A 25,260-nucleotide genomic window follows, 5' to 3' on the forward strand; every position below is an offset into this window, starting at 1 on the left:
ATGACGAAATTCTATATATTACTCAGTGCTCATATATACTTTTGGGGTACCTAGCTGGCTCAGTCAGTAAAGCACATGACTCATAATCTCAGGGTCATAAGTTCAAGGCCCACATTGGGCATGGGGCCTACTTAAAATTTTTTTAAAAGATATGTGTACTCTTAATTCTCTTTATCTGACCCATTCCCCCTATCACCTCTCTTCTAGCAACCACTAGTTTGTTCTCTGTCTTTGAGAGTTTGGTTTTTTGTTTTTCTTTTTCTCTTTGCTTTGTTTTGTAAATTCCACATATGAGCGATATCATATGGAATTTGTCTTTCTCTGACTTATTTCACTTGGCAGGATACATTCTGGGTCCATCCACGTTGTGCATGGCAATATCTCATTCTTCTTTATCGCTGAGTAATATTCCAATACGTGTACACACACACACACACACACACACACACACACACACCCCACATCTTCTTTCTTCATTCATATATTGATGGGCATTTGGGGTTTACACATCTTTCCAAATTAGTGTTTTCATTTTCTTTGGATAATACTCACTAATGGAATTACCGGATCCTATGGTATTTCTCTTTAATTTTTTGAGGAATCTCTAACCTATTTTCCAGTGGCTACAACAATTTGCATTCCCACCAACAGCACACAAAGATTCCTTTTTCTTCACATCTTTGTCAACACTTGTTGTTTCTTATGTTCTTTAGCCATTCTGACAGGTATAGAATGATAGCTCATTGTGCTTTCAATTTGCATTTCCCTGATAATTAGTGATGTTGCCTATTTTTTCATGTGTCTGTTGGCTACCTGTATTTCTTCTTTGAAAAATGTCTATTCTGGTTCTCTGCCCATTTTTAATCAAATTATTTGTTTCTTTGTTGTTAAACTGTGTAAGTTATTTATGTTTTTTGTATGTAAATCCCTCATCAGACATACCATTTGCAAATATCTTCTCCCATTCAGTACACTGCCTTTTTGTGGTGGTTTCCTTCACTGGGCAAAAGCTTTTTATTTTAGTGCAGTCCCAATAGTTTAACTTTGTTTTTGTATCCCTTACCTGAAGAGACAGATCTAGTAAAACATTTCTATGGCTAATGTCAAAAAAAATCACTGTCTAGGTTTCCTTCTATGAGTTTTATAGTTTCAGGTCTCACCGTTTAGGTCTTTAGTCCATTTTGAGTTTATTTTTGCGTATTATGTAAGAAACCGGTCCGGTTTCGTTCTTTTGCAATGGGCTGTCCATTTTTCCAGCACTAGTTGTATACCATTGTATATCCTTGCCTCCTCTGGTGCAGGTTAACTGACCATATAAGTATGGGTTTATTTCTGGGCTTTCTGTTACACTGATCTATGTATCTATTTTTGTGGTAGCACTATGCTGTTTTGATTTTATAACATTGTAGTATATCTTTAAATATGGAATTGTAATACTACCAGCTTTGTTCTTCTTTCTCAAGATTGCTTTGGCTATGTGGGGTCTTCTGTAGTTCCATACAAATTTTAGGATAATTTGTTTTAGTTCTGTGAAAAATGTCACTGGAATTTTGATAGGAATTACATTACATCTGTAATTGTATCTGTAGATTGCTATGGGTAGTATGTACTTTATAACAATATTGGTTCTTCTAATCCATGAGCATAGAATATCTTTCCTTTTCTTGTGTCATTTTTAATTTCCTTCATCAGTGTTTTATATTTTTTGGAGTACAGGTCTTTTACTTCCTTGGTTAAGTTTATTCCTAGGTATTTTATTTATGGTGCAATTGAGCTATACTTTTCAGGTAAAAGATAACCTACCAGGCATGAAATTTGGATACCTGAAAGGTCTGGTCACTTACTAAAGCTATTTCTCTAACCCTAAGGAGTAAAGGAGATTCAGACACCATTAACATCAGTCATCAGCTATTGCTGTTAATAAGCCCACTAAACCAGAACTCAAAATGTTGATCACACCTCCTACAGAAAACAAAAAACGTTAAGTTTTATAGGAAAGGTGTTAAGTATCTGGTTAGGATAAATAATCAGCTCTACAACATGGAAGGGAATTTTACATGCAATGTATATACATTTGGTGTTTGACAATCCTAATATATTTGATCTTTCAAAGGGTGTCATTTCAAAAAGGAAAAAGAAAGAATTGGTTGAGCAAAAAGGCCAGGGCTTGGACTGGAGGCTGATATGCGTATACTGACATCATAGGAGGCTGGGAAAGATACTCCACTTTTTTCTTGCATCTGTGCATGGCACTGAGAATAGTCCCTTGCTTTAATGTTAAGTGAATTTCATCTGTATCATATACAGAAAAATAAGAGGAGAAAATTAATACAGAAACCACAGCTGCAATCTAATATTTTGATTTTTATTCAAATTCCATATATTAGATTTTTAAAAATTCAGAAATCAGCAAATTACCTTGAATGTAGCTCTGTGCTGCCATTATTATATTTGCTTCCTCTTTCCCAGACACCAAAGTCAGGCACACGGTAAACTCTTTCTACACAGAATACAAGGTTTTGAATAAAAGAGACCTAAAAGAAAAGACAAGAGACATAAGGACACATGCAGTAACAGGCTCTTTAGATACTGATAAGAACAATTAGATTCCATTTGAAATCCAATTACACACTTGCCTACCAACACTTTTTTAACATGTTCAAATTCCTGTGATATTTATATTACTATGAGTACTCTGTTATACGTTTTTTTCTGATATAATGTCTAAAGTGAGAACCTAATATAGAGTATAGAAATAGAATTTATGGGCACCTGGGTGGCTCAGTCAGTTGGGTGTCCAATTCTTGATTCTGGCTCAGGTCATGATCTTGGAGTTGTGGGATTGAGCCCTGCATGAGATTCTGCCCTGAGCATGGAGGCTGCTTAGGATCTTCTACCTCTCTCTCTCTCTCTCTACCTCTGCCCTTACACCCCTTCCTCCTCAAATTAAAATAAAAAAAAAAGAAAGAAAGAAAATTTAAATCCTGTCAATGCTCCAACTATAATTTTTCAGTGCTATATCTATTAGTATTTATGGAGGCTGGGTGTCTTAAGAATTAAGAAAAATATAAAGCATTGTTTTATACTAGGCAATACTATTTTTTTTCTAAAATGTTAATGTGAAATGTTAAATAAGTCTAAAACTCTGGAGCTAAAAAAGGTATTTCCCAATTCTAAAATGAGTCAGTCCATGTTGGATCAACCTGGAGTCTTGATTCCATTAATCCTGAAATCTAATATTCTTCCAGCCTTTTCTATAGCTATAGATGCCCAATCTTATAAATTCAAAGCTTAGAGTTGGAGGTGAGCTCCAACCAACCAGTCAAGATGCACAGCTTCCTTGTAAAAGTGTTAGACAATTGATGAAATTTAAACTCTCAAAAGTAACTACAGAAATCAAAGATTATGGCCAGTCCTTATTTAATAAAGCTCTTCATTTTAATGTTTTAAAAATATTTATCCATTTTTGAGAGCCAGAGAGAGACACAGTGTGGGGGGGAAGGTGGGCAGAGAGAGAGGAAGACGCAGAATTTTAAGCAGGCTCCAGGCTCTGAGCTTTCAGCAGAACTGTGAAATCATGACCTTAGCCAAAGTTGGATGCCTCCCAACCAACTGAGCCACCCAGGCACCCCAATAAATCTGTTCATTTTAATAAAGACAGTATCTTAGCTGGATTACTGGTCCTAATTACAAGATTTTAAATTTAGTCACCATGCACTAAATTTACTGTACACTGAATATAGGCACTTGCTTATCTAGCCTTCATCTCAAAATCTCTTCTACAGTAGCAATACACATCTCCCACACCCACCCTATACACATAATTAATATAATGTATATACTTTTAAAAATGACACAGTAATAATACTAGAAACCAAGGTAAGATTTCCACCAGGAGACCAGAAACTTTAATAAATTACAGGAGAAGAAAGCAGAAGAAAAGAATTGGTTGAGAAAGCAGAACAGAGGAAACCATATCCTCTTAAAATGATTCTTCTTTGTTCCTTAGAATCTCTGGAAAGTTTCTAAGCCTGGAGTCAACAAATACAGTGCTCAAGAGTTAATCTGACAGCAGCCTACCAAGATTCTCTCACATAAGATGAATGGCTGGGACACTTAAGTCCCTGACCTTTCCACTTGGCATCCCAGCAGATAACTGCCCTCAGGGCCAAAACCAGCTGAAATATTTTAGTGAAGAAAAAAGCAATCAGGGTGTTGGGGCTTTAGAAATAGAACAGAACATAAGGTAATTCTAGATTTCCATAAAACACACACCTATCTCAAAACCCTACCAAAGGGTGAAGCATTACATACTTGACGGTAAACTTTATCTACTTTGAATCTTAGTGAAGGTCTCCTCAGCTTTCCTAATTTCTTACTAATTTGCCTATACACCCTAAGGAAAACCTGCCTGAATAAAAATCCTGGCCATTTTCACACACCCGGTATCTTCAGCTCTTCTACGGTCTTTAAAGCTATTTAGATTCTATAATACATAGAGAAAATATATAGTCAAGTCTTCAAGTTTAAAGAGTTGAAACCATCTAATTCTTTCTTCTGTTCATAACAATGTTCCTGTTTCTTCCTCCCCGTAGGAAGATTTCAGGACAAGGATTGGACCAAGTAAGGCAGTCTTCCTAAAATGCCTAAATGCTGTATAATAGCGGGTTGGAAAGGCATTTTTGGTTAATAAGCCCTGTAAGGAACACGAAGGAGTTTGGAAATTGCCATTCCACTCCATCCTAACAAGTAAAAAGCTTGACAGACTGAAAAACTGACCAACTCTTCTCAGATCCTTAAAAGAGGGGAGGAAACAGAGATACTGCTACCCTAAGAATGGAGAGACCCACTGGTGAACACAGGCTTCCTGGAGCAGAGACTCATGAGCAGAAGTCACCTTGGAAACCAGTGCTGGGGTAGTAAAACCTGAATTGTAATGGAACTGCTAGAGGCTCAGTTAAAAACTGAGAGTTAAAATTCTGAGAGTAAACATCTTCATGAGGATCTAGTCACATGAGGTTCCCCATAATATATTGAGATTTACCTCCAAGAACTCAACCAGGTTCCAGTAGAAAGTATCTGAGGGAAATCCCCTTTGGCTGCCAGCAGGAGGAGGAGAAAAGAAACGATTTTGAAATATAGGTATCTGTGCTTTCTGTGCTTTTATGCTACTTCACTTTTACAAAAGACCTACATTAGTACCTGTTTTTACTAACTGAAAGAAGGCATTACTATACTAATGCAGGTCTTTCATAAAAGCAAAGGGTATAATGCAAACCTTTATAAAGTGGGCGATAATCTTCACTTTACACCATTGAGGCTTACAAAAGGTTCCATAGGAAGGCTCTACATTCTACCTTCAGAGGGTAAGGGAAATCTCTCTGTTAAAAAACTCTGTTTATCATAACAAGGCCTCACCTCAGTAGAAAACAGGTAACCAGACCTTGACCTCCTGGACTATTATTAGAGCCTAACTGACCTAGGGAAGGGAAATGCTCAAGCACAGCCAGCTCTAGCCTTCCACATGAGGAAGAGAAACACTCAACTCCAGCTTACTATAGCTATCTTATTAAAGAAAGAGAAAAAAATGAGACACAATAGTGAACTTCATAGCCCTGAGGCACAGGCTAACTAGAAGACTAGACCTAATTACAGGATTACAGAATTCTTTGCTTCCCTTTGCCTCATATCTCACCACCACATTACTAAAGGCCTATTTATAACAGTTCCTTTTACAGTACATCATGTCAGGCTATCAGGAAAAAAAATACAGTGCAAATCAAAAGGAAAACAAAACTCATACATTTTGAAGAGACAAAGTAAACATCAGAACTATACATGACAAGGCTGTTGTAAATGTCAGATTAAATTTAAAACAACCATGATTATAGGATATGGAATCTGCTGCCTGAAGTAGTAGTAAGCAAGAACACATGGGCAATGTAATCAGAGAGATGGAAATCCTAAGAATGAACTGTTCAAAAGTGCTAGAGATAAAAAAAAACATTGTAATAGAAATTAAAAATGCCTTTGATGGACTTATCAGAGATTCAAATGAGGAAAGAATCTCCCAGCTAGAGGCTATATGAACAGAATCCTTGAATACTGAAAAGCAAAGAGAACAAAGACTGAAACACACAAAACAGAAAACTGGAGGGCTGTGAGACAACTAAAACAGGTGTAATACCAGGAATACAGGAATACCAGGGGTGCCTGGGCGGTTAAGCATCTGACTCTTGATTGTGGGTCAGGTCACGATCTCATCGTTTGTGCATTTGAGCCCCCACATCGGGCTCTGCATTGACAGTGTCGACTTTGCTTGGCATTCTCATTCTTTCCCTCTCTCTGTTCCTCTCCTGCTCACGCGCTCTCTCTATCTCTCAAAGTAAATAAAACTTTTAAAAAATTGGATAAAAAGGAGTATGAGAATGAGAAGAAAAAGGAACATAAAAAATAGCTGAAACAATAATAACTGAGAATTCCCCCAAATTAAATTATCAGACACCAAACCACAGCTACAAGAAGCTCAGAGAAAACCCAGTCGTGTAAAAGCCACAAAAAACTACACCTCAACATATCATTTTCAAATGACCAAAAAAAAAAAAAAAAAAAAAAAACCCAAAAACAAAATCAAAGATAAAGAGAAAGCTAGAAAAAAGTCAGAGGAAACAAACACCTTATCTACAGCAGAACGAAGATAAGAATTACATTTAACTTGTCAGAACCATTTAAGAGTAGAAGGAAACAGTGAAAGTGCTGGAAGGAAAAGCAAACTATTAACCTAGAGTCCAGTACCCTGAGAAATTATCCTTCAAGAGTGAAGAGGAAATAAAAACTTTTCCAGGGAAACATAAATTGAAAATATATGTTGCTGGTAGGCCAGTCCTACAAAAAATGTAAAAAGTTCTTTTGAGAGAAAGAAAATAATATGACAGAAATTTAGATCTACATAAATAAAAGAAGAGCATCAAAGAAGGAATAAGTGAATGTGAAATTTTTCTTAAAGGATCTAACAGATAATGGTTTGTTTAAAATATAAATTTGCAACGATGTGGTTATGTTTATATTGTATGTATGCATATATGTGTGTGTGGGCACACACACAATATCCCAAGATGTGCCCTGAGACTCCTTGAGGTTTGTAAAAACGGAAGCCAGGCTGTGTTTAAAGGAGCAGGTGTGTTCCCAACAGTCCTGTATCCAGAAAAGGGCTTCCAAGTCTCATCTGCTTCCTAGAATGAGGTTCGGCTAGTTTAGCATTGGCACTTGCCAGGTGCCCATGATATGGTGCCCCAGATCTCAGGAGATTTACCCTGGGGTCACTTCAGGTATGTCAAAACCAAAAACGGGCAGCCATTCCAAGGGAGCAGGTGTTCCCAACCTTGCCGAAACCAGAGAATAACCTTGAGAGCCTGCTTCACTTCTTGTAAGGAGGCCTAGGTAGGGAGTTGAGGCTTGGCGAGGGGGTTCCAGCTTTTGCCAGGTGCCCGGGGAACGGGTGCCTGTCATCACATGAGATTTGTGTGTGTGTGCATGTGTGTGTGCGTGTGTGTGCTTATATATATAAGTAAATGACAGCAAAGATATAAGAGATGGGAGGGAAAAATTAGGATTATTTTATTATAAAACACTACACATGAAATGGTATAGTGTTATTTGATAAGCCTCTTGATGGGCTAAGAAAAAAGAGGGAACACAATTAGTAGAATAAAAATTAAAGAGGAGACATCACTACATATCCCAAAAAAATTAAATAAATAAAGGATTATTATGAACAACTCTCTGCCCATGAATCTGATAACCTAGATGAAAATGACCAATTCCTTAAAAGTCACAATCAACCTAAAAATCACATAAAAAGAAAAAGATGGGCTGAGTAAACCTATATTTATTAAAGAAATTGAATCAGGGGCACATGAGTGGCTCAGTCGGTTAAGCATCTGACTTAAGCTCAGAAAATGATCTCATGGTTTGTGGGTTTGACCCTGCATTGGGCTTTCTGCTGTCAGCACAGAGCCCACTTCAGATCCTCTGTTTCCTTCTCTCTCTCTGTTCCTTCCCTACTCACACTTTCTCTCTCCCTCTCTCAAAAATAAACATTCAAAAAAATTTTTAAAAAAGAAATTGAATCAATAATAGATGAGTTTACAAGACAAAAAGATCAGATCTAAACAGTTTATAGTGAAGTCTACCAAACATTTAAAGAAGAAATTATATCAATTCTCCACAATCTCCTTCAGCAGATAGGAACACAAGGAATACTTCCTACTTCATTTTATAAACAATAATACCAAAAACAAGACAAACATGATATAAGAAAACTAAAGACCAATTATCTCTTATGAAGAGAGATGCAAAAATACTCAATAAAATGTTAGCAAATTGATTCCAAAAATGTATAAAAAGAATTACACAACACAACCAAGTGGGATTTATCTTAGGCATACAAGGCTGCTTTGCAATTAGAAAACTAAACATACGCATTACATAAACATTCTAAAAATGAAAAATCACATGATTATCAGATGCAGAAAAGCATTTGAGAAAACCCAACACCATTCATCATAAAAACTCTCAATAAACTAATAGAGGGGAATTTTCACAACTTGATCAAGACTATCTATGAAAAACCTAAAATCATACTTAATGGTGAGAAACTTAATCCTTCTCACTAAAATCAGATGTGGAGCAAGTACGTCCCATATTACCACTCCTTTCAACATTGTACTGCAAGTCCTTGTTAATGCAATAAGGCAAGAAAAGAAAAGAAAAGGTACATGGATTGGGAAGGAAGACATAGAACTGTTCTTCATCACAGGAGACATAATCATCTATTTAGAAAAACCAAAAGAATCAACAAAGAAACTGGAACTAATAAGTGCATATAACAAGTTTTAGGATGTAAGTTTAATATACAAAAGTCAATTGTTTTCCTTTATACCAAAAACAAACAAGTAAAATTTGAAATTAAAAATAGCACCCCAAAAATGAAATACGTAGGGATATAGCTAACAAAATATATACCAGGATTTATATGAAGAAAACTACAAACTTAATTAATGAAATCAAAGATGACTAAATAGAGATGTTTCATGTTGGGTCAGGATGTTTCAATATTGTCAGGATGTCAATTCTTCCAAAATTGATCTATAGACTCCATAAATCCCAATCCAAATATGAACAAATTATTTTATGGATATCAACAAACTGATAGTAAAGTTTTATAAAGAGGCAAAAGACCCAGATAGGCCACTCTATATTGAAGAATAACAACAAAGTTGAAGAACTCATGCTATCCAATTTCAAGAGCTATGGAAAAAAAAAAAAAGCTGTGGTAATCAAAATTGTGTGGTATAGGCAAAGAATAAACAAATAAATCAATGAAACAGAATAGATAGCCCAAAAACAAAGCCCCATAAATAGTCAATTGATCTTTAAGAAAGGAACAAAGGCAACATAATGGAACAAAGAAAGGCTCTTCAAATAATGAGTAGACAATCACATACAAAAAAATTAATCTAGAGCTAGACCTTACACCCTTTACAAAAATTAACTCAAAAATGGATCATAGATCTAAATATAAAAACTTAACCATAAAATTCCTAGGAAACAACATGGGAAAAAACTCAGATGACCCTAGGTATAGTGGTGCCTTTTTATTTTTTTAGTGTTTATTTATTTTGAGAGAGAGAGAGAGAGTGAGCAGAGGAGGAGGAGCAGAGAGAGAGAGAGGGAGACAGAAAAGCAGGCCAAGCAGGCTCCACACTGTCAGCATGAAGCCTGACACAGGGCTTGAACTCATGAAACAGTGAGATCATGATCTGAGCTGAAACCAAGATTTGAATGCTTAATGCTTAACTGACTGAGCTACCCAGCTGCCCCACTCATCTTTTTAGATACAACACCAAAGAAATCACTCATGAAATAAATAATTGATAAGCTGGACTTGAATAAAATTTACAGCTTCTGCTCTGTTAAAGACACTACCAAGAAAGTGAGAACACAAGCCACAGACTGGGAGATGTTTGCAAAAGTCTATTTGGAAAAGACACATCTGATAGAGAACTGCTAATCCAAAGTAAATAAAGAACTCTTAAAACTCAATAAGAAAACAACCAATCAGGGGTGCCTGGGTGGCTGAGTCAGTTGAGAGTCCCACCCTTGATTTCGGCTCAGGTCAGGATCCCAGGGTCATGGGATTGAGCCCTGTATTGGGCTCTGCATGAGGTGTGGGGCCTACTTAAGATTCTCTTTCTCTCGCCCCCTCTACCCCTTGGTCATGTGCATGCTCTCTCTCTCTCTCTCTCAAAAACTAATAATTAAAAACATAGGATTAAAAAAAATTTAAAAAAACAACCAATCCAATTTTTTAAATGGGCCCAAACCTGAACAAATATATGTTTACAATGCATTCTTACAATTCTGCAATTTTTGGCTTTCTAGCTCAGAATATTTACAATGCATACCTTTCTTTCTATACCGACATACAAATATTTCCAATTGGATCTCACATTAAATGCCATGTCACATGGTTTGTAAGCACTTCTCAACTGTTTTTCTCTATGCCATCACTGAGTTTTAATACTCTTGGTCTAGAAACATATTTTTGCTACTGTGTCTTCTTGATTGGCCATATCATTCTGACACAATGCCCTGGTATTTTTCACATCAGTTCTTTGGTCATAAAGACTCTGTGAATCTTGGCACAAATCAGGTCTGACATTCAAACCTTCCATAATCTTCCCACCCTACCCTCATGGGCCTCTCTCTATACTCTACTGCCTGCCAGGGACATTAGATTCCATTTGAGCTTGGTTTTGCTTATTTCCAAGTGAAACGGTTTTCTATGAACCTTTCTTCAGTCCCATGTCAAACCTTTCCTCCCTGGTGAAGAAGTCTTTGGCTTCATTCTCTTAAATCAAATTACACTTAGAGTCAAGACCAGAGTTCTTAATTTTTCTTTATTTTAGGTGATGTTCCCCCAACCTCTGCTTACTATCCGGGTCTACCACCCTTTATCTGCAATACAAAAATCCCACAAACTCTGAAACCAGTTTTATTTTTGCTTAACTCATCTGTCAAAATTCAGAAATGATATGCAGTTATCTGCCTTATTCATCTCACTTTATATGAATATGCATATGTCTTATGCAAACATATTAACGTGCCAATGATGTGGTTTTGCCCTAAACTGTGCTGGGGCCATTGCATAAATAAGGTATCTTTTTTAAAAAAGTTTTTACTTAAATCCCAATTAGTTGACATATAATGAAATATTAGTTTCAGGCGTACAATATAGTGATTCAACACTTACATACAGTCATTAGTGCTCATCACAAGTGCCCTCTTTCATCTCCATCACCTGTTTAACCCATCCCCCATGCACCTCCCCTCTGGTAACCATCAGCTTGTTCACTATAACTAAGAGTCAGAGAAAGACAAATGGCATATGATTTCACTCATACGTGGAATTCAAGAAACAGATGAGCAAAGGGAAAAAGACACAGAGAGTGGCCAACCAAGATTAAGTTACCTATTTAAATGGTATTTCTTTTTTAAAACCCAAATAATTCTGGTATCTAAAAACATTATCTCATCCCAAATGTTTCTTCAGATAAGGATTTATGGACCTGCATAACCTCTCTGAAGTCAGAAACACCCATCTGTTGTTTTTCACACAAAATGCTGTGCTTTCACTAAGAAGGACTGGGCATTTGGGGGGACTGCTAGGATATGAAAATCAAGATCATAACCATTTATAAGGTCAGGGTATTTTGTGTATAAACTTCAATTCTGAACCCAGTTTATGTATCCAATGTTGTTAGCCCTTTGCCTCATCTTCATACCAATTTCTAGTTTGTGTCGCCTTACCTTGAAGACGTATCTTTGAAAGCCGCTTTTGGAAAAAAGGCTATAGAGAAAGATTTCTAATCTGAAAGAGCTAAAACAGTTATAATGAAATGTATCCAGTGGCATTTGCTGAATATGTTTAGCTTATCTATAAGTAACTCAAATATCAGAAATCGTTTCAAAACAGTTAAATGCCAATGAAATGATCACATTTTGGAGATGGTGAATTGCTATAATATCGTGCTTAAATACAAAATCTTAATGGACTTAATAAAATTAAGGTATGTGTAATAAAAAAAAGTGACAATTAGAGTTAAGAAGGCCTCACAAATACAGGAACAATTTAACTCTTTATGTCTATACAGGTACTATGAAGATAATATATGTGTGTGTGTACATCTATAGATAGATACATAAACATTTATAAGAGGAAAACTTGTGAATAAAAAAGTTAAGACATTATGGAGTAATCAGGTAAGGACTACTAATATTACAAATGACCTAATTAAAAATCCTTAAAAATGAGGCTTTTGAGAAATATTCACTAAAATAAAGCAATTCAGATCATATGTCAAATGCTGTTTAAATGAAATTTTTATTATACATGCCATCTCCTCAGCAACTGGTGTGTGAAACTGAGTTCTACCTTGTTCTCTTTTCATCCTGCTGTACATTCAAAGCAAAAGCTCCACTCTTGTTTTCCCCGTGTTCGCTTACCATTTTTTCTAATCCTTAATTCTTTCTTGTTACGTATCCCCAACAGAAATGATTCATAGTTCATGTATATAGAACCCAATATTTTCACAGCAGGGGGAAAAATGGTTTAGAAACTAAACTCAAGTGTATTAGAATTTCCCGCTAGAGTAACTTTCTACCAGGTGGAGAATCTTGAAAATGCAAGTCAATTTTCATTTTCCAAGAAGCTCCTAAATATCCTAGTATACAAGTTAGTTAGCCACGGCTCTACCTACTGTGTGCAAACTTCACCAAAAAGTTAAGGTTCAGAAGATGAAAACAATTTTTCTTTAGGGCATAGATTTTCCTATTCAAATTCTCATTTCTCCAAACGTTCACTCTTTAAAGTACCGCACAGGGATAATTTACCTATCAGAAATGTCTTAATCCCCCAAAGAACTCAGTTAAAGGATTATATTTTTTTAAGTTATACATTACACACATGCATAAAAAGCACAAAAAAATACATAACAGACACCTATGGAATCATCAACTAAATTTAACAGATGTTAACATGCTGCTGTCTCCACTCCAGATCTTACCTTTAAGGACGTGAAACAGAAACAGTTGAAGCACTTATTCTGTAGCCAAGCCCCTCCCACTTCCCCCAGAAGTAACTTGTAACCTGAAATTGGTGTAAATAGTTCTCCATCATGTTTTCAAACTTTCATCACACACATATAACAGTTGTTTTCACATCTTGAAATTTGACGTAAATGGCATCATGCTATACATATCCTTTTGCAGCTTGATTTTTTTTTTTAATGTTTATTATTGAGACAGAGAGAAACTGAGCATGAGTGGGGGAGGGGCAGAGAGAGAGGGAGCCAAAGCAGGCTCCAGGCCCCAAGCTGTCAGCACAGAGCCCGATGCGGGGCTCAAACCCACAAACGGTGAAATCATGACCTGAGCTGAGGTCAGACGCTCAACCGACTAAGCCCGCAGGCGCCCTTTGATTTTTTTTAACTAACATTATTTTTTAAATTCATCCATGTTGACACACATTAATCTAATCAGTTTAATACCTATATAATATTCTAATCATTTGAAAATGCCACAATTCACTAATTCATTCACCTAAATATGGATATTTAGATAACATTGTTTTAAAAATTTGGACTAATTTTAGACTTCAAGAGAAGTTACAAATGGAGTTCAGTTTCCATATATCCCTCACCTAGCTTTCTCTAATGTTAGCATCTTATTATCTGTGGTTAAATGATCAGAATCAAGAAATTAACATCTGCATAATACTACTAGAATTTCACGTTTTTCACTGTCATTTTTCTGTTCCAGGATCCTAACCAGCATACCTCATTGTATTTAGTTTGTAATTAGGGAAGCCTTAGTTTATCTCACCCTCACTCTTGGTTTTTCATGACCTTGACAATTTTAAAGAGTATTAATTAGTTATTTTATCACAATTTCAGTTTACCTAATGCTTTCTTTTTTTTTTTAATAATTGAGCAGTAGATCCTATAAATTTTTTTAATGTTTATTTACTGTTGAGGAGAGTGAGAGAGACTGAGTGTGGTGGGGGAGGGGCAGAGAGAGAGGGAGACACAGACTCCAAAGCAGGTTCCAGGCTCTGAGCTGTCAGCACAGAGCCCGATGTGGGACTCGAATCCACGAACCGCAAGACCATGACCTGAGCCAAAGTCGGAACCAACTGAGTCACCCAGTTGCCCCTACCTAATGTTTTCTTAAAACTGGACTGAAATTATGTACTTTTGGCAACAGGTTATGCATTTCGGGCAACAATGTGGTAGAAATAATGTGACTTTCTTAGTGCAGTGTAGCAGGGGGATGGGGGCAATGTCTTCTTACAAGTGATGATAACCCTGGTCAGTTAGTAACTGGTTTTGACTGGGGTTCTCCTCCGTAATATTGTAATCGTTCCCTTTGTAGTTAATAAACATATTAAGGAAAATGCTTTAAGACTATATAGATTGTTTCTCTTCATGTTTTCACCCAATAATTTTAGCATTTATTTGTAAATCTTCCATGTAGTAATTATTACTATACCTCTTGCCTTATTTTCTATATCCCTACTTAATTTCTTATTTGGAATTCTACTGTAACAAATGTTTTATGTGACACTATTGCAAGATACATCTTAGTATGCTTCTCAAGAAGAGTTTCCCAACCATTTTGCACTTTCATCACTATATGCTGTCAAAATGCCTTCCATGGTGTATAAAACCTTGTGACCAGGGCACCAGGGTGGCTTACTGGTTAAGCATCCAGCTCTTGACTCTGGCTCAGGTCATGCTCTCAGAGCTCCTGAGTTCAGGCTCAACACTGGGGTCTCCACTGGCAGTGGAGGTCCTGCTTGGGATTCTCTCTCTGCCCCTCCCCCACTCACATGCTCTGTTTCCCTTATTCAAAATAAACAAACAAACTTAAAATAAATAAATACATAAATAATACCCCTTTAAAAAAGGGGGGGTGCATGGGTGGCTCACCTGGTTAAGTATCTGATTTCAGCTCAGGTCATGATCTCATGGCTTGTGGGTTTGAACCCCATATCGGAATCTGTGCTGACAGCTCAGAGCCTAGAGCCTGCTTTGGATTCTGTGTCTCCCTCTCTCTCTGCCCCTCCCCTGCTCACACTCTGTCTCTCTCTCTCTCTCTCTCTCAAAAAGAAAAAAAGTTAAAAAAATTTAGAACAAAACAAATGAACTTACAAACCAAGTTCTGGTCAATAAGATTAAGCTAAAATCACTGGGTCAGGCTTCTAGATAACTTTTTTTTTTAAGCTCCTTCTTCTTTCCCAATTCTTATTTACTAGTGTATACATTATACCTGGAAGAGCAATTACAATTATTTGGATAAACGTCTGAATGCTAAAGATGGTAGAATAGGAGAAAAAGTAAGTCTATATTTTTGATGACACTGATCACTTACTGTTAAAGCCCAGGACTTCCAACCTCCGAAAGTGTTGGTGCATGAAATAAAATTTGTATCTACTGAAACCACATTTTGTTGGGTTTTCTATTACTTATTGCCAAATGTAACTTAAATTATACATTATCCATGACTCATTTCACATACTCATTTCTCCACCTTTCCTCTTTCTCTCTCTCCCCCCCCCCCCGCCAGCTGGAGTTGTTTTGCCATTTAGGATCTTAAAACTTCCATGCTCACTCAGTCAAAAGTGGAATACATGTCATTCTCTATCAGGCCATACCATTTGAATTCGCTACATTGAATCATACTTTTTTTTTCTATTTTAGAAAGCTTTTGCGGATTTTCCCACCTAAAATTTAATTTCTACAAGGCAGGCAGGGACCTTGTCTGCCCTCATCGTTCTGTATCCCTAGTGCCTAGAACAGAAATTACTCAATCAGTTTGTTGAATGGTTAAATGACCTAAAAACATTTAATGGAAGAAAAAGATTAGCCTAGAATATGATTTTTGATACTACCTCTGTCAAATTTTATAAAATTATACCAACCTCATGAATTCCTGAGAGGGTGAAAACTGGTTCTCAGAAACAAACAAAAAATCTTAGGTATTACAGTAAGGTATGGCCATGGAACGCTCAAGTCTACCTTGACAAAACTTATTATCTAATTTTTACATTAGAGAAAACTTAGTTTTCCCCCCTCTTGAGGGCAATAACAACATCAAAAAGTTTAAGAAACACCATAATTGGTCTATTTTATTTTTCCTTTTCTTTAGCTTTAGTAACTTTATTAGTTTTCTAGGGCTTCCACAGCAACATATCAGAGACTGGCAGGCTTAAACAACAATTTATTTTCTCATAGTTATAGAGGCCACAAACCAAGATCAGGGTATCAGCAAGTTTGGTTTCTTCTAAGGCCTCTCTCCTTGACTTGAAGGTGAGCCACCGTCTTGTTCCTCTGCCTCACATGTTTGTCCCTCTGATCACACATGTCCCTGGTGTCTGTCTGTATGTTCCAGTTTCCTCTCCTTATAAGGACATCAGTCAGACTGTATTAGGGCTATTCTTTGGGCCAGATTTAAACTCTCTTCTTTAAAGGCCTTATCTCTAAATACACCTGCAACAATCCTATTTCCATATAAGACCATGTTTTGAGGTACTGGGAGTTAGGATTTTAACATATGAATTTGGGGGGTTCACAAATCAGCTTATAAAAGTAACCTATGGTTTTCCTAGAACACATTCCATTTGGGATCATTTTGATATTTACTGCCAAATAATTTCTTAGGTTATATTCTCTCTCTTTAAATGTCTACTTGTTTGTTGGGGCACCTGGGTGGCTCAGTTGGTTAAGTGTCCAACTCATGCTTTTGGCTCAAGTCATGATCTCACTGTCCTGGGATCAAGCCCCATTACAAGCTCTGAGTATGGAGCCAGCTTGGGACTCTGCCTCTTCCCCTCTATTACCCTCCCCCACCCTTGCATGCATGCACTCTCTTTCTCTAAAACTAAACATTAAAAAAAATGTCTACTTATTTGTACTTATACTCTCCTTTTCATTCCTAATATTATTCATCTGTTTAAGTATTCCTTTTCTGCTTGGCAAAGTTTTAGGAGGTTGGTTAAATTATTAACCTTAAAAAAAAAAAACAGTTCTTGGTTTTGCTAACAATCTCTAACTCCGTATTTTATACCTTTATTTCTATCTTTATTACTTTCTTCTTACTTGCTTTGTGTTTACTATAGTATTCTTTTTCTGAATTTAAAACAGAATAATTAACTTGCTAGTTTTTATCATAACTCTTTACTAATATGTGTGTTCAAAGCTAAAAATTGTCCAACACTTCAGGTACATTCCACAAGTATTGGTACGTGGTGTTTTCATTGTCATTCCATTATATTACTCAATTTCCATTTTCATTCTTCAAAATCATAAAACAGAAGTTTATGTATTTTTAGTTTCCAAAAACAGGATATTTAGATTGGGCATCTTTTACCTACTGACTTCTAAATGTAATGTGGTCAGATAATCTATATCATAGCTTTTATTTTTTATCTCCTTTATCACATTCTAAGTATGTGTTAAAAATCTCCTTCATACCTATTCTAATAAATTTTTGCTTTATATACATTGAGGATTTACTATTAGGTTTGAACAGTACTTTGTATCCTTTAATTATTAAGTAATGTCAATCTTTATACCTTTACCTTAGATAAACAGGGTAAAAAACAAACTGCTGTAAAAAGAAAACCCCCAATGCAATGGCATTTTAAGATATAATTGATTTCTTGTACAGAATCATTTGTCCATGCGTGATATAGTTTTTACTTCTTTGTTTCAATGCTATCTTATCTCAATTTTGAGGCGCTGGTTGGAAACTGGTCACTTCCTCTTCTTGCATAAAACAGAGGATTAAGTACTGATTAAGTTCACATCCTAACCGCTTTCTAATTGGGTTCTCACACTTTGTGCATTATACACACACCCTAATTATAACAGGACTAGATACCATACAACTAGGGACAGCCCCGACAGCCCCAGAAGTATTCAAGCTAGCCAGCACACTGGGAGCTACAAAGGCTAGTTCACTCCACTCTGCTTGCTATACATCAGCTGCCCCTACAGCTGGAGCTGGGTACCCCGTCCCCGGCTACAGCCCCCAGTGGGGCACTACACAGGCGCTCCCCTCGTTTAGAGCTGCAGACAAAGAGTTGCACATTTCATATGAGCATCACTATGTTGTTTCAAGCCATCAAAAAAATTTTTTTCCCTCAAAAATTCCTTTAAATTTTATAAAACACAGATTAATGGGTCAGCTTACTTCCACAACGTCATTTAGAGACCCAGATTTCCTCTATCACTTGTTTTATAATTCCCCAGGAGTTTTCTGGGTAGGGGAAGGGTGCGGTGGGAGGGGAGAATTTATTTTTATGTACTCTGTGCAAGACTCATGTTTTCCTCAATTCACATTATCAGTCACTACTTCTTCAAAAACTGCCTTTCCCCAATTCTCTCTACTCTTCATTCTTATGAAGAATATTTTGGACATTCTCATTCGATCCTCAATTACTATTAAACATTATTTCATATTTTCTATCTTTTTACTTCTCTGTTCTCCCAGCACTTATCTTCTTGTGCATAAATTCTATCTTCAGCAATGTCCAGTCTATTCTTTAACATGTCCACTAACCTTTTAGTTATTTATAATTTTTATTTCTAATAATCACTTTTGGTTCCTTTTCATACATTTTTATATTCTTTATTTCCCCTCTATATTAATATTTAACAATTTAAACATTTTTATTTTAGAGTCTCTCTCAAATATTTCTATTATCTAAAATTCATGGAGTACAAGCCTTCCTTATTTGCTGTGCCTGGCTGTTTTGAATAATTTCCTCATGTAATTTATAATCTTTTGTAATTATTATTTGTATTATTTAACTCATTTCAGTGAAGGTTTTCATTTGTGGATATACACCTAAAATGCAACTTTATCTTTCAGACCCCATGTCAGCACATGGCACAATCTACGGTCTTAGATAACAGGAGCTTCCTATTCTCTGGGCCAGTGAGCAGAGGTTTGTTTTGCTCTGCTTCCAGAGAAGACAGTTCTTTGTAAGCTCATGGATAGACTTCATATGTAACATCTCATCTTGAATTTGCCCAAGCCAGCATCTCTTGTTCCAGTGTGACCATTTAAAAACTCGAACCCTGGGCCCATAAGATCTATGATACCGTGGGGGCCTTGGGGGCTCAGTTGGTTAAGGGTCCAGCTTTTGATTTCAGTTCAGGTCATGATCTCATGATTTGTGAACTGGAGCCCCGTATTGGACTCTGTAATGACAACATGGAGCCTGTTTGGGGTTTTTCTCCCTCTTTCTCTGTCCCTTCCTTGCTTGTGCCCACTTTCTCTCTCTCTCTCTCTCTTTCTCTCTCAAAATAAACATTAAAAAAAAGATCTATGTTATAGTGATCACAAAAATGGACTCAATCTTCCACACTTCAACTATCTAAACCCTTTGAAACATGATCTTATAGTTCATTCCAACAAGAGGTCAGACACATGATTTGCTTTGGCCACCAGAATGAGGGTGGACCAATTCTGAGCCTAGGTCTCAAGAAGCCTGACATGCATCTACTCTCAGATCCCTTACTTTGCCTTGAGAATAATCCTAGCTCCATTCTGGGGGACGACAGACCATGTGGAACACAAATGGCTTATATTAGTCAATGCCATCTTAAATCAGCTGTCAACCTGTCTACATCAGCTACAACCTACATGAGTGAGCTCAGCCAAGACCAGCTGAGACTGGTCATAACCAGTAGAATTGGCTAGCCAGTTGTGGGCAAAAGTTGTATATAAGACATTAAATTTGGGAGTACTTTGTTAAGAAGTTATAATAGCTAAGTAACACAATATATCTGAATCTATTAGGTTTCTGAGCTTAATCCATCATCAGCTCAAATGTTAATCTACTAATTTTGTCTTCATTTCTGGCATCTAGGGATTTCCTTTATTTCATTTGTACTTGGTTACTTGGTTGTTTTTAAAATAAATTTTGTTACAGTTTATCTAATCATATCAGTTTGTTATAGTTTATCTAATCTATCAGTTTGAATTGAGAGAGGCTAAAAAATCGGCCTAGTCAATTGTATGGTCACATTTACAGAAACATGACCAAATATCTATTGTGACAGCTACCCAACTATACTACCTCTTTGGTTGCCCCCAAAAACCTACAAGTGAAACTTCTTCTAGCTCCTAGAATAATCTATGGTCTTTCTCAAGTTTGGTGATTTCTACATATTACTGTCTCTCCCTACTATATTCCTATTCTACTAATTCCTACACTGCCTTCACATATCCTCTAATTCCTACATTGCCTTCAGAGATCAACATGGATGAGGAAATTTCCTAGAAGAGAAAAACCTCCCTGATTTCTCAAGTTTGGATGAGCTGTCTATCTTAGTCACCATTTTATCCCATTACCTATCATACTTTCTTATACATGAAAGGTCCACAAGAAATATTTGTCGAAAAAAATTGACATATATCTAACATATCTATAACACCAACAGAAAAGGCAATTACACTTTCAATGTTTTGGCATTATTGAAGAAAAGTGCTCCTTACCTTAAAACAGTGACGACTTGTGTGCATAAATCCCAGGAATATTAAAATTAAGAAATGAGTCTTTTCTCAACTGAATTATACCCTGCTTTCTTCCAAAAATATTAAAATAGTTTGTGTTTGATGAGGATTTACTCTTCTGTTATGCTGTTATAGGTGACAAGTGCAGGTGCATTCAATTCTAGAAAACTTTCATCCAGGCATTTCAGAAAACAAAATTTTTGTCATCCAAACAAAAATTCTACTGAAAAGAAACCAGAACCCTTTGCCAGATTCAGGATACTGTAACCAAATAATATACCATTAAATACCAAATAATATAACTTGATCTAAAATTCCCATAAAAGGCCTTTACAAATTTTTAAGTGAGCCAAGTAAAATTTTGAAATAGTAAAAGGAAAAATACTGAAGTCTCAAGACTTCCTAGTAAGGCATCCAAAGACATTAAATAACAATAAAGGAATTTCAGAACTGTGGGGAATAAGCTTAGGGATCCCTTGGGCTTATACTAATGGGTTAACAAGGCATAACGTGCAAAGCTATAGGATGCTCACACGGAGTTTGGGTAAACAAGATAAGACAACCAAGAATAGGGAGGAGGTGCAGAGCCCCCAGAATAGAGGGGGGGGGGCAAAGACCCCAGTGTAAAGTAGGGTGGGGCAAAGGCCCTCAATACACAGATATATGAAATAAAGAAGCTTAGGCATTCAGGGCACCCCCCCCCCAATTTAGTATTATAGCAGAAAGCTGCTTTCACAGGAAGGTAAGACCAAGTCAGGTAAACAAACAGGTAAGTTGGGCTTTAGATGGCTGCACTGCAGGTGAAGCAACCTAGAGCAGAGATGATTAACAAAAGAAAAGGTGCCTCATTAACTCTGAGGTCACAGGTCCCACCTGTCCCATCCCCTAGGCTAGCTAAGATAAACAGAGGTGTGCCTCCGGTCCCCAGTAAACAACCTTGCCCAAACTGCCCAGCACCAGGATTTTGTTTTGTATTAACCAACACCGCTAACCCTGAATATCTTCAATACCCCCTTTCCCTCACATCCACAAGTTAATGTTCACAGGTTCATTGTCTCTTTGTGCACGTCCATTGCCATGTTTGTAAACTTTCTGATCCTAATAAAAATGGACTCCAATTCAGGGCTCCTGCCTTTTCCCGGACATTAGCCGTCTCTTTCTCCTATTTTAATCCTGCGTCTGCCCTCTCACTGGCCAAGAGAGAACTTTAGACCTAGAGACTAGTACACGGAACTGAAAAACAATATCACAAAGAGCGTAATTCACAGAGCAAATATTTACATCTTAACTTTAGCACCTCATCTTATCATCAGTGACTTCATTACCATAGCAGTTGTGTATCTGCAACTATAAGTAACAAAATCAAAATGCACTAATGCTGCAAAGAAATGACTAAGAAACAATTAAAAAGAGGTAAGTCATTGAAAAGGTTTTTCTGTCATGCTGTAGGATACTAATGACTCTTTTTTTTTCCTGTTTTTTATTTATTTTTGAGAAACTGAGAGAAATAGCACAAGCAAGGGAGGGTCAGAGAGAAAAAGACACAGAATCCTAAGGCTCCAGGCTCTGAGCTAGCTCTCAGCACAGAGCCTGACGCAGGGCTTCGAACCCACGAACCCTGACACCATGACGTGAACTAAAGTTGGATGGATGCTTAACTGACTGAGCCACCCAGGCGCCCCAATGTAATTCTTAATAAATGTAGGAAGGCTATATGCCCTGAATGCTGCTTAGTTATATGGAGAGAGCGTTGTTCAAAACTTCAGTAACTTGCCTTCCTCTTACAGTAATTTGGAATAATTCTGAAAGTTCATTTTTTTGCTATAATTCAAGAATGATTATTCAAATTTGCTTTGTAGCTAAACATGATATATTTTAGTTTGACCAATGCAAGTGGATTCTAGTTCACAAGAAGTCATTTTACTGTCCAAATAGAAATATTTGTTACAATGATATTTTCTCAGGAAATAAGAAATTCCTTATATCTGATTCTAAAGTAACCATTATACAACATAACAAATTAAAAACTTTCAGACAAGTAATTCAACCATTCATAAAACTAAAACATTAGCATTTCCTGATGAAACAAAGACTCTATGAATATATGTATATTTAACTTGTCTATAACAGTAAAGGTTACAACTCTTTATTAAATGTAAACATATTTGAAAAAAGGATTATGAACAATTACTAATATATTTTTTCCTATAACATGTCATATATGAAGTAAATCCATATTAACCAATGATCATTTTATATGGTTGAGATAATGTCTTTATTTCTACTATGAGAGAAGTGGCTATTCCAGGTTACTATGTCTCATGAAATTACCAAAATTTTTTCATTTATCTGCTTTATTTCAGTAATAACTAACATTTGAGAATACATCTTTTGGCAACACTATTCTTTAATTAAGAAATCTAAACCAACATACTGTAGGCTTAATTTTTTTTAATTCCCCAAATTATAACATTATCCTGAAATGAGAGGCTATTGTAATAACAATTAAAAATCCATTTTAATCCTATTAAACACTGTTTAAATTTCCACATCTCTCTTATCTCCTACCAACACTACACAACACTGAAACAAAATTCAATTTCTAAATTTCAAAGCATGTATAAGAAACTAGGAACAAATTTTTGTGTTTGGAAAATATTTTTATTTGGCTAAAAAAATACAATATAATTGTTATTTTTCTTTTTTTTTTTAATAATTTTTTTCAATTTTTTAATTTATTTTTTATACAGAGAGAGACAGAGCATGAGAGGGGGAGGGGCAGAGAGAGGAGGAGACACAGAACCGGAAGCAGGCTCCAGGCTCTGAGCTGGCTGTCAGCACAGAGCCTGATGCGGGGCTCGAACCCACGAACGTGAGATCTGACCTGAGCCGAAGTTGGAGGCTTAACCGACTGAGCCACCCAGGCGCCCCTAATTGTTATTTTTCAATATTTGGAGACTGGATTGGGAAAGAGCTCAAGAGATCATCTAAATCAATCATACCTTTTTAGGTGTGTCCAATTCTAGCATCTACTGTACATTATTTAAAAAGATGTAAGCACTACAAGGTGCTATTTTTCTAAAGTAACAAACCTGAATCCTCTCCAATGTCTGATAATTTCACTGAGATTATAGCACCCAAACCTAGATGCAATATTGTAAAAAAGATGTGTACTATGAATAATGACAATTTATGTTTAGCTCTTTCTATAATACATCATAACCAAAATACCTCTTAAATAACACTATAACACAGTCTGAATTATGTGTACCAGTATCACCACAAGAGAAAGACAAATTCCCATTTGAGGTATGAGGAAAGGTTTCAGAGATGTGAACATTTCAAGAGACAGAGCACGGGGCGGGAAGGCCATGGGGACACAGAATGATAGCAATGGTTAGACAATGAATCTGGACTGGTGCTCTAAAGAACAAAGTTTTTGCAACAATTTAACATTTTATCTATTAAAAAAAACAGGTTAAGATCATATCCATATATAGTGGCATGTACATGGTTGGCTTATGAGACACTACCAGAACAATAAAAAAATGTGATACAATAACCATTCTTTCATCAAGAAAAGCTGGGTTTTGTAGTAGAGAACAGGAGATGGGTAAATATCTTAAAGAAAATAGTTTCCTGATTCTTGTGCAAAATCATTTTATCACATTATAAAAACTCAATATCCTATAAGCGACAAGCAAACACAGGAAACAACCATGTGCAGTAACTAAGGTAGCCACTAGCCACAGGTGCCTAGTGAGAACTTGCCATGCAGTTAGTCCAAATTAAAATGGACTTTCAGTGTAAAATATGTACCAATTTTGGACACTTAACAAAAATTTAAAAATAGCTCCTTAATAATTGTTTATATTTATTATATGTTGAAAGAAAGATATTTAAGTACATTGCATTAAGTACAACACATTATAAAAACTAATTTCATCTGCTGTTTTTAATGTAGCTACTGGAAATTTTAAATTACACAAGTGGCTCACATTATATTTTTATTGAACAGACTAACTAGAGAGGCTGGAAACAAAATAAAACAAAACAGAAACCCCCATGACTTGCCTCTGTAGTTAAAAGTGGCCTTATATAAGGCCTAAGAAGGAGTGTGCTGAGGACTTTTGGGAAACCTTTTGAGGTTTCTGATAAAAAAGGCTATTTCAGATGAAAAATATCTAACATACCACTTTTATCAACCTTCTCCCTTTTTTTGTCCTGATGTCAGTAGTTGGAGCAGCCGTTCTGAGATAATAAAGAGAAACTGACAGACCAAGCAGCTAGCTATCTCCGGGCATCATATTATATGAGAAAAACTAAGCACCTTTTCATTTAAGCCGCCGTAGTAAATTCCCAGCAGATATAGGATGAATTAATCTAACATTTCATGTAGAGCTATAATTTCAGAAAGGCCAAAATGAAAGATAAATTTCAATTATTCATAAGACAAACTTTATTAAATATGACAACCCTAAATGTATTCAATATCAGCCATATACCCAGCAAAAATTACAAAAGAATTTCTACATAATTACTTGAGAGTTCCATTTTAGTTTTCTAAAAATTCAAAGATACTAGTTTGGGCAGAAGTAAAAATTGACTGCCTAA

General features: G+C 36.2%; 1 protein-coding gene across 7 annotated transcripts in view; it reads right to left on the reverse strand.

Moving 5' to 3' along the window:
- PHKB (phosphorylase kinase regulatory subunit beta) overlaps positions 1–25,260 on the reverse strand; it is a 219,041-nt gene that overhangs the window by 125,411 nt on the left and 68,370 nt on the right. For all 7 annotated transcript variants that reach the window (XR_003903728.1, XM_029925046.1, XM_029925043.1 and 4 more), the window contains one exon: positions 2,419–2,534. Coding sequence is in view for 6 of the 7 variants with exons in the window: in XM_029925046.1 (XP_029780906.1) it covers positions 2,419–2,534 (116 nt within the window). In the remaining variant the exon portion in view is untranslated. The remainder of the gene's footprint in view (positions 1–2,418; positions 2,535–25,260) is intronic.

This window comes from Suricata suricatta, chromosome 16 (assembly GCF_006229205.1).
Source record: "Suricata suricatta isolate VVHF042 chromosome 16, meerkat_22Aug2017_6uvM2_HiC, whole genome shotgun sequence".
Classification (NCBI taxonomy): domain Eukaryota; kingdom Metazoa; phylum Chordata; class Mammalia; order Carnivora; family Herpestidae; genus Suricata; species Suricata suricatta.